General features: G+C 35.0%; 1 protein-coding gene across 1 annotated transcript in view; it reads left to right on the top strand.

Moving 5' to 3' along the window:
* The window catches only part of SRBD1 (S1 RNA binding domain 1), a 234013-nt gene that overhangs the window by 198871 nt on the left and 24077 nt on the right, over window positions 1-11065 (top strand). Inside the window, exons 17-19 of the mRNA XM_024118922.3 lie at window positions 580-686; window positions 1987-2163; window positions 5259-5438. Of these exons, the coding sequence (XP_023974690.1) occupies window positions 580-686; window positions 1987-2163; window positions 5259-5438 (464 nt within the window). The remainder of the gene's footprint in view (window positions 1-579; window positions 687-1986; window positions 2164-5258; window positions 5439-11065) is intronic.

The following is an 11065-nucleotide window of genomic DNA, read 5'->3' as shown; positions in this document are numbered from 1 at the left end:
CTTTAATTTTTGCCAATTTGATTACTATGTGTCTCGGTGTGTTTCTCCTTGGGTTTATCCTGTATGGGACTCTCTGTGCTTCCTGGACTTAGGTGGCTCCTTCCTTTCCCACGTTATGGAACTTTTCAACTATAATGTATTCAAATATTTTCTCTGATCCTTTCTCTCTCTCTTCTCCTTCTGTGACCCCTATAATGCAAATGTTGTTGCGTGTTCTTCTGCCTCAGTTGTTCTGCTATTGATTCCTTCTAGTGTAGTTTTCATTTCAGTTACTGTATTGTTCATCTCTATTTGTTTGTTCTTTAATTCTTCTAGGTCTTTGTTAAACATTTCTTGCATCTTCTCGATCTTTGCCTCCATTCTTTTTCCAAGGTCTGGATCATCTTCACTGTCATTATTCTGAATTCTTTTTTTGGAAGGTTGCCTATCTCCACTTCATTTAGTTGATTTTCTGGGGTTTTATCTTGTTCCTTCATCTGGTACATAGCCCTCTGCCTTTTTATCTTGTCTGTCTTTCTGTGAATGTGGTTTTTTGCATGTTCTTTACTTTTGATTCATATTTGATCTTTGTCTTTTCAGCACGATGTGTCTCAGACTCTACTCAAGGCCACACTGGATAGTGTTGTAGAAGAATGTGTCAGCTTTGTGGGAGTGGATATTAACATCTGTTCAGAAGTTTTGTTAAGGTGAGACAAGAAGTCTGTGGCTGAAGATCACAGAACCTTGAGTTTTACTTGCTATACAGTTCAAACTCAGCTAGAGCAAGGGGACACGTGTATAAAGTTGTCTAGTATAGAAAATCTATGAATTCATACGTTGCTTTAGGTAATCAGTCAGAGGGGAAGGCATCATTTAAGAAAAGAATTATAACAATTCATGTTATTTTTAATACTGGAAATCTAATGTGAAGAACATATGGTGACTATCGAGTGCATTAATGTCGCTAATAGAATTTAAATTAGGTTAACATGGAAAAGAGCTGTTTCCCACCACAGGAGAGTAGATATTTTTCAGTAGTTCAGTCTCTTGCTTACATCTGTCAAAGCTGGCAGTCACCAAAAAATAAATCCTGAGGGTTCAAGGTATGATTACCATATTTTTACCTTGATTCCACAAGTCACATCTCAAAATCTTCATTGTACTGTAATCATGTCTTATATGTTTTTTTTCCCCCTGTGGCTGTAGAAGAGCTGCTTTTTTGTCCCTCGTCTTGCATTTATTATACAGCTCTGCTGATGCAGCATGAAACTCTGGACCTCTGGAAAGAAATCTGGATCTTTCTGCTTTGAAATTGGAATAGCAGAAAATATCCCTTGCATTGTTAGGTGTTGCTTTTTGACCACAGTGACAAACATTCCATAATGCCATATATGGAATTCTGTAATAAAATTAAGATTCTCTTAATTAACACCAAGCCAACTACATAATGATAAAGTGTTTTTTTTTTTTTTTGCGGTACGCGGGCCTCTCACTGTTGTGGCCTCTCCCGTTACGGAGCACAGGCTCCGGACGCGCAGCCTCCGCGGCCACGGCTCACGGGCCCAGGCGCTCCGCGGTATGTGGGATCTTCCCGGACCGGGGCACGAACCCGTGTCCCCTGCATCGGCAGGCGGACTCTCAACCACTGCGCCACCAGGGAAGCCCAATGATAAAGTTTTTGTATCATGAATAAGTACCTTTCTATAGTTCAAGTCTTTACTAATGAGAACAGGCTGATCAAAAAAATAGAATAGTACAATGCAGCTGTAGCTATTGTGACTTCTACTGCTAACTCACTTTCTAAGCTAACCAGGAATAGGCAGAAATATTACTTGATTCAGAAACACAAGGAATGTGAATAGTGTAGAGACATATGACAAGATGTAATTGTAGTTGCTTTTATGATGCAAATGTTTTATATCATTGTCTTTTCAGATGAGATCTTTTCTTTCAGTACTCTTAGAACAATTACATTGGCCACATTACTCATTTTGTTTATTTTTTTAGGCATATTGCTGGACTCAATGCCAACCGAGCCAAAAATATTATTGAATGGCGCGAGAAAAATGGGCCATTCATCAACCGAGAACAGCTGAAGAAAGTGAAAGGGCTAGGTCCAAAATCTTTCCAACAGTGTGCTGGTTTCATCAGAGTCAACCAGGATTATATTCGAACATTTTGCAGGTCATTATTGAAGTGTACACTGTCTGTTCTATTATCAACCTCCTCTCTTTCTGTTACCCATCCTTCTCACTGGCATAAATCCTAGCTGTCTATTTGTTCATTCCCTCATTCAATATGTGTCAGCTGTCTGATCTTTGCTAGGCACTGGGAATACAGCAGTGAGCAAATCAACAAATTCCCTGGCCTCATGAAGTTAAATTTTAATGTATGAGACAGACAATAAATAAACTAGTAAAAATAAATAGTTTCAGATGTAATAAGTGGTATAAAAATTAAAACAAAGCAATATGATACTGCCTTTGGGGAGCAATAAACTGTTTTATATGTGTTATTCATTGAAAAGTTATTTGAGCCGAGTTTTGAATGAAATGAAGGAGCCAGTCACACAGGGATTAGAAGGAGGGCATTCCAGGCAGAGCAAACAGTACATGGGCAACATCCTAAGGCAGGACCAACTTTGGTGTGTTCAGGAAATGAAACTAAGGCCAGTGTGACTGGAGCACCACAAGTAGGAAGGACTGGTATAAGATGAGGTAACAAAGAGGACTTCGCAATGACCACTTCATACTGACAGCTTTTACCCTAAGGATAGTTGGGTTTCCCTGCTCCTTCCTCACTGAAAACTGGCCAAAGCATTAATTATCAGATGTGTCAATTAAGAGCTAAATCCTTGCTTTCTGATCCTGGTAGCACAAATGCAAAGAAATTTGGTAAGCTTCTTAGCATTTTGTAATCATGAAAGAATGGCTTTCATGTATTTGCTTCTCTGGGACTACCTGATTCATTCATGTGTATTTTTTTCTTTTGACAAAGTTATAATAATAATTTTTTTTTCCTGGAAAAGACTAAGGAAGAAACAGCCCCACTGGATAGTAGAATATATTATAAAGCCATTGTAATTAAGCAGTTTGGTTTTGATGTAGAAACAGGTAGAACAGAGTAGAGTCTGAAATACATCAAACTCAGAGGGAATTTAGTTTATGATAAAGGTGATATTTCAAATAGTTGGAAAAATTGATTAATTATCCAATAAGTGGCATTATGACAACTGGAATTTTGTATGTGTGGGAGAAGCTACAGTCCTACCCCATACCTTATACCCAAATAAATTCCAGATGGATCATACACTTAAATAGAAAAAGTAAAACTGTAAAAGTACCAGAAAAAAACATGGGTAAATTTTGCAGACCGCTGGAGTAGTGGAAGTTCTTTCTAAGTAAACCACCAAACCCAGAAGCAAAAAAAAATGGGTTTCTTACTTTGTTTTTTGAACACTTGGTTAGAAAATTCACAGTATAAAAAAGAATTAAATGAAAAGGGCACCTCAACTTGTCACTTCAAAATAGTTTCTTATATATTGCTTCCTGAAAATATGTTTATGTAAATTAATAACGTATTTGTTACTTTTAAATGCATACAGAAGGAATCATGCTATACCACTTTTGAAACTTGTTTTATTAGTTTCAGTAATATATCTTGGATCTCTTTCCAAATATTACATATTGATTTATATATTTATTTATATCATTATATATAAATTATCATTTATATATAATGCCAGCACAGTATTTAATTTATAGATGGACTATAATTTAATCTAATCAGTGCCCTGTTGCTGAACATTTGGGTTGTTTTAAAGCGTTAAATTTTTTTAGCTGGTAATGAAGGACTTTAAGATTCATGACTATTATATCTCCTTGATAGGTCATACTGTTATTCAGAATGACTCTTGCTATCTCATTGAATGTTTTTACTTTGAAATCTGTTTTGTTTGCTGGCATTGTTGCTATATCTGCCTTTTCAGAATATGCTTGGTATTTTTTTATTTTCAAACTTTCTATGACATTCAATTTTTTGTGACTCTTATAAACAAATAGATTTTCTAGGTTTGCTCAGTCTTATTAATACATTCACATTTATTATATTTATTGATGTGTTTGGACTTGATCTTCCATCTTATTATACATTTTCTCTTCCTGCCTTCTGATTCTTTTCCTTTCATGCTGTTTGTTGGATTTATCAGTTAACACATTTTCTCTGTTTCTCTTCTTGTCTTCCTTACTCATCTTTATCTCCTCTTAGTGATTTCAGCTTGTATATCTTACTTTTATTCTTCTGGTGATTATCTTTAAATTTGATTTGCATTGGTCTCTAGAGTTAATAGGTTTCTCTGTCCTCCTCCTGGAGAAGACTAGAACCTTAGGTCTCTTTACCAATCTTCCTCCCTTCAGCACTATGTGCTATGGTGAGATGATCTGGGATTTTAGTTTCAGACTGTCCTTGTAATATATTTTCTACATTATTCATGAGCAATTATTTAACCTAATAATTTTTTTTATGGTTTCTGTGCTCATCACTGTTTGTTGTAGCCCACATTATCATTTTTCGTGAATTCATTGTTTTTGCTGGAGTATATACTTAAGAAACTCTTTTTAGAGAGGGTGTATTATATGGGTTGTACTTCAGTCCTTACATGTCTGAAAATGATTTTAATTTGAATGTGACTTTGGCTAGGTATATGATTCTAGATTCAAAATCATTTTGTCTCAGACTTTTAAAATATTATTCCACTGTGTTCTGGCATCTGATGTTTGTCAGTGAGAAAACTGATGTCAGTCTGATTCTAGTTCCTTTCAATAATCTGTTTTATTTTTCTCTCTTAATTTTAAAAATTATATTCTAAAGTTTCCCCATGATATGTCAAAATGTCTTTTTCATTCTTTTCCCATTCATTCTGTTTTATACTCAGTAGATTCCTTTGGGGAGCTTTCTTTTCAGCTCTGAGAAATCACCTTCTCCTTCTCCTTATTTAATTAATTTTCCTCCATTTCTCTGTGTTCTCTCCTAGAATGCCAGTTATACAGGCAGAATCACTTAAGAATGCTTTTGGCTTTAAGTAACAGAAAACCCTATTAACTAAGTGGTAATTTCTGTGAAGTGAATGGTCAGAATCTGGTTGCTGTTTCTGTATATTTGTATGGCAGAGAAATAAGCACATAAATAAGCACATTTTTAATTAAAGACTCTTTTCTGCCCACCCCCTAACCCTCCCTCCCCCTCCCCCTCCCCCATGTTGTTTTGAATGGTTACAGTAGTCAGCAAACTGAATCTGCTGGTGAAATGCAGAGAGTTGCTGTGGCATCTTCAGCAGGTGTTGAAGTCACAAATGAGAAGCAAGGCAAGAAGAAGAGCAAAACTGCAGTGAATGCTGTACTAAAGCCAAATCCTTTGGACCAAACTTGTATTCACCCGGAATCATATGACATAGCGATGAGGTAAGTCTGAGGCCCATGTGAGAGTTTTCTGTGCCCAAAGTGAGTTCTCTACAGCAAACGGCCTTTGTTTTGGCATAATGGAGACTTTAAAAATATGACCATGTTTAACATGACAACATTTTTCAGAAGTTCCACATTGCTGAGTTATGTGGCACATTATTTTATTTCAGTGAGGAATGAAACCATTATTCCTGGAGCAATGTCAAGCTTATAAACCCTGGTCCTAATGGTGTAGTGTGTGTAATGGAAATAGCATGGCACTCTCCTCTGTTTGTTTTGGAAATTAACAAGACACAAATGACTAGCACCTGGCTTAAATCTTGTGCTTATCTAAAGATAAAGCCCTTCAGTAAACAGCCAACTCTCAGATTTCTTAAGAAATGTTGCCCTGCTTAGTTCTTATAGAGTTTAAGAAATGATGTACTTTTAATGAGCATACATTAATTAACACAGGGGGAGGTTTGAGTACAAGGGAAAGTTTAATATTAGACATTAAAAGAGAAAACTTTGATACCACATTTGATTAGTTCAAAATTTTTAATTAGTTCAAAAACAGTGACTTCCTACATAACTAAATATTTTAAGGCTTTTAGTGAATTAAATGACAAGTGAGTTTAAAAATAGTGGATATTTTAATTTTCATTGAACCTAAAGTAAGATTTTTAACTTGTTTTAAAAATAATTTATATTTGATTATTTTAAGAAATATAATTGTAATTTCTTTTAAAAATGTTTAAGATCGTAAAGACTATTGCACATTATAGAAAACTTAGAAAATAAAAAAAGGAAGTAAAAAATAATATTCTGTCAACATCAAAAGCAGTCGTATCTGTTTTTCTCCCAACATTTTATTATGAAAAAATTTAACATAGAGAAAAGTGGAAAATAAAATTTTCAGTGAATTCTTGTACACCCACATCCAGATTTTATCATTTACATTTTACTATGCCTGTTTTTCCACTTATCTACCCATCTCTTTGTCCGTGAGTCCGTCTCTTTTTTTTATATATATTTTAAAGAAAATTGCAGGCATCAACATACTGTCAGCTAATACTTTGGCATGTATATCATTAACTAGAACTCAATAATTCCTAATTTTTTTTCTTTTGAAGTAAAATTCATATACATTTTAATTATGTGTTCAAGAGCTGAATTTTGGCAAATAAATACCAACATCTGTGTAACACAAACCTCTATCAAGATAAAAAACATTGCCATCATCCTAGAACATTCCCTTGTACCTCTTCCTAGAAAATCCCTGCCTAGCCTCTCAGCACTAACCATATGTTCTCATTTCTTCAGCCAAAGATTAGTTTGCCTCTTCTTGAACTTCATGTAAATGATATCACACAGTGTACTCTTTTGTATAAAGCTTTTTTCAACGTGTTTAGAGATTTTTAATTCATGTTGTAACATGGATAAGTATTTTTATTGCTGAATAATATGCCAGCCATTGTATGACTACCATAGTTTATTCTCCTTATTGAAGGAAGTTTGCCTATTTCCAGTTTTTTTGTTATTCCAGTTTTTGTTTATTATAAGTAAAGCTGCTATGAACATTCTTGTATAATTTTTTGTTGTTGTTGACTTTTTTTTCATTTATCTTGGAAAATTACTTAGGAGAGGATTTGCTGGGTCATAAATCAGGTGAGTGTTTAGTTTTCTTAGAAACTTCTAGACTACACTCCAGTGTAGTTGTACCATTTTACACTTCACCAACAATGCTAAGAGTTCTCTTTGCCATCATTTGATGTTAGTCTTTTTTAATTTTAGCCATTCTAGTATATGTGTGTATGTGGTAGTATCTCTTTGTGGTTTTAATTTGCATTTCCCTGGTGACAGTGAGCACTTTTTCATGTGCTTATTAGCCATTTGTGTAGCTTCTTTTGTGAACTATCTGTTCATATCATTTAGCCATTTTCTAACTGGGTTGTTTACCTTTTTTATTATTGAGTTGTGGGAATGTTAAAAACATATTCTTTTTCTTTTTTAATAGATCTTTATTGGAGTATAATTGCTTCACAATACTGTGTTAGTTTCTGTTGTACACCAAAGTGAATCAGCCATATGCATACATGTGTCCCCATATTCCCTCCCTCTTGAGCCTCCCTCCCATCCTCCCTTTCCCACCCCTCTAGGTCATTGCAAAGCACTGAGCTGATCTCCCTGTGCTATGCTGCTGCTTCCTGCTAGCTATTTTACATTCAGTAGTGTATATATGTCAATGCTACTCACACTTCGCCCCAGCTTCCCCCTCCCACCCCATGTCCTCAAGTCCATTCTCTATGTCTACATCTTTATTCCTGCCCTGCAACTAGGTTCATCAGTACCATTTTTTTTTTAGATTCCATATATATGCGTTAGAATACAGTATTTGTTTTTCTCTTTCTGACTTACTTCACTATGTTTGACAGACTCTAGGTCCATCCACCTCACTAAAAATAACTCAGTTTCGTTTCTTTTTATGGCTGAGTAATATTCCATTGTATAAATGTGCCACATCTTCTTTATCCATTCATCTGTCGATGGACATGTAGCTTGGTTCCATGTCCTGGCTATTGTAAATAGTGCTGCAGTGAACATTGTGGTACATGTCTCTTTGATTTATGGTTTTCTCAGCGTTATGCCCAGTAATGGGATTGCTGGTTCATGTGGTAATTCTATTTTTAGTTTTTTAAGGAACCTCCGTACTGTTTTCCGTAGTGGTTGTATCAATTTACATTCCCACTAACAGAGCAGGAGGGTTCCCTTTTCACCACACCCTTTCCAACATTTATTGTTTCTCGATTTCTTGATAATAGCCATTCTGACTGGAATGAGGTGATACCTCATTGTAGTTTTGATTTGCATTTCTCTAATAATTAGTGATGTTGGCCCATCTTTTCATGTGCCTCTTGGCCATCTGTATGTCTTCCTTGGTGAAATGTCTATTTAGGTCTTCTGCCCATTTTTAATTGGATTGTTTGTTTTTTTGATATCGATCTTCATGAGCTATTTGTATATTTTGGAGATTAATCCTTTGTCTGTTGTTTCATTTGCAAATATTTTCTCCCATTCTGAGGGTTGTCTTTTTGTCTTGTTTATGGCTTCCTTTGCTATATTCTTGCCTCCTTTATCAAAGATAAGGTGACCATATGTGCATGGGTTTATCTCTGGGCTTTCTATCCTGTTCCATTGATCTATATTTCTGTTTTTGTGCCAGTACCATACTGTCTTGATTACTGTAGCTTTGTGGTATAGTTTGAAGTTGGGGAGCCTGATTCTTCCAACTCCGTTTCTCTTTCTCAAGGTTGCTTTGGTTGCTTTGGTTATTCAGGGTCTTTTGTGTTTCCATATGAACTGTAAAATTTTTTGTTCCAATTCTGTGAAGAGTGCCATTGGTAGTTTGATAGGGAGTGCATTGAACCTGTAGATTGCTTTGGGTAGTATAATCATTTTCACAATATTGATTCTTCCAATCCAGAACATGGTATATTTCTCCATCTGTTTATGTCATCTTTGATTTCATTCGTCAGTGTTTTATAGTTTTCTGAGTACAAGTCTTTCGCCTCCACAGACACGTTTTTTCCTATATATTTTATTCTTTTTGTTGCGATGGTAAATGGGATTGTTCCTTAATTTCTCTTTCTGATTTTTCATTGTTGGTGTATAGGAAAGCCAGAGATTTCTGTGCATTAATTTTGTATCCTACAACCTTACCAAATTAATTGTTTAGTTCTAGCAGTTTTCTGGTGGCATCTTTAGGATTTTCTATGTATAGTATCATGTCATCCGCAAACAGTGACAGTTTTACTTCTTTTCCAATTTGTATTCCTTTTATTTCTTTTTCTTCTCTGATTGCCATGGCTAGGACTTCCAAAACTTTGTTGAATAAGCGTGGCAAGAGTGGTCATCCTTGTCTTGTTCCTGATCTTAGTGGAAGTGTTTCAGTTTTTCACCATTGAGTATGATGCTTGCTGTGGGTTTCTCATATATGGCCTTTATTATGTTGAGGTAGGTTCCCTCTGTGCCCATTTTCTGGAGAGTTTTTATTGTAAATGAGAGTTGAATTTTGTCAAAAGCTTTTTCTGCATCTGTTGAGATGTTCATATGGTTTTTATTTCTTAATTTGTTAATGTGGTGTATCACATTGATTGATTTGCATATATTGAAGAATCCTTGCATACCTGGGGTAAATTCCACTTGATCATGGCATATGATTCTTTTAATGTGTTGTTGGATTCTGTTTGCTAGTATTTTGTTCAGGATTTTTGCATCTATGTTCATCAGTGATATTGGTCTATAATTTTCTTTTTTTGTCGTATCTTTTTCTGGTTTTGGTATCAGGGTGATGGTGGCTTCATAGAATGAATTTGGGAGTGTTTCTCCCTCTGCAATTTTTTGGCAGAGTTTGAGAAGGATCGGTGTTAGCTCTTCTCTAAATGTTTGATAGAATTCGCCTGTGAAGCCATCTGGTCCTGGACGTTTGTTTGTTGGAAGATTTTTAATTATGGTTTCAATTTCATTACTTGTGATTGGTCTGTTTATGTTTTCTAATGCTTCCTGGTTCGGTTTTGGAAAATTGTACCTTTCCAAGAATTTGTCCATTTCTTCTTGGTTGTCCATTTTCTTGGTATATAGTTGTTTGTAGTAGTCTCTTATAATCCTTTGTATTTCTGCGGTGTCAGTTGTGATTTCTCCTTTTTCATTTACAATTTTATTGATTTGCATCCTCTCCCTTTTTTTCTTGATGGATCTGGCTAAGGGTTTATCAATTTTGTTTATCTTCTGAAAGAACCAGCTTGTAGTTTTATTGTTCTTTGCTATTGTTTCCTTCATTTCTATTTCATTTATTTCTGCTCTGATTTTTATGATTTCTTTCCTTCTATTTACTTTGGGTTTTCTTTGTTCTTCTTTCTCTAGTTGTTTTCAGTGTTGGGTTAGATTGTTTATTTGCGATTTTTTTCTTGTTTCTTGAGGTGAGATTAAATTGCTATAAAGTTCTCTGTTAGAACTGCTTTTGCTGCATCCCATAGATTTTGGGTCATCATGTTTTTGTTGTCATTTGTTTCTAGGTATTTTTTTATTTCTTCTTTGGTTTCTTCAGGGATCTCTTGGTTATTTAGTAGCACATGTTTAGCCTCCATGTATTTGTGTTTTATACAAATTTTCTTCCTGTAATTGATTTCCAGTCTCATAGCGTTGTGGTCAGAAAAGATGCTTGATAAGAATTCCGTTTTCTTAAATTTTCCAAGGCTTGATTTGTGACCCAAGATGTGATCTATCCTGGAGAATGTTCCATGTGCACTTGAGAAGAAAGGGTATTCTGCCACTTTTCAGTGGAATGTTTTATAAATATCAATTAAATCTATCTGGTCTATTGTGTCATTTAAAGCTTGTATTTCCTTATTTATTTTTTGTGTGGATGATCTGTCCATTGGTGTAAGTGGCATGTTAAAAGTGCCCTACTATTACTGTGTTACTGTCAATTTCTCCTTTCATGGTTGTTAACATTTGCCTTATATATTGAGGTGCTCCTATGTTGGGTGCATAAACATTTATAATTGTTATATCTTCTTCTTGGATTGATCCTTTGATCATTATGTAGTGTCCCTCCTTATCTCTTGTAACAGTCTTTATTTTTAAGT

This window comes from Physeter macrocephalus, chromosome 12 (assembly GCF_002837175.3).
Source record: "Physeter macrocephalus isolate SW-GA chromosome 12, ASM283717v5, whole genome shotgun sequence".
Classification (NCBI taxonomy): Eukaryota; Metazoa; Chordata; class Mammalia; order Artiodactyla; family Physeteridae; genus Physeter; species Physeter macrocephalus.
This window is presented reverse-complemented; position numbering and strand designations above follow the sequence as displayed.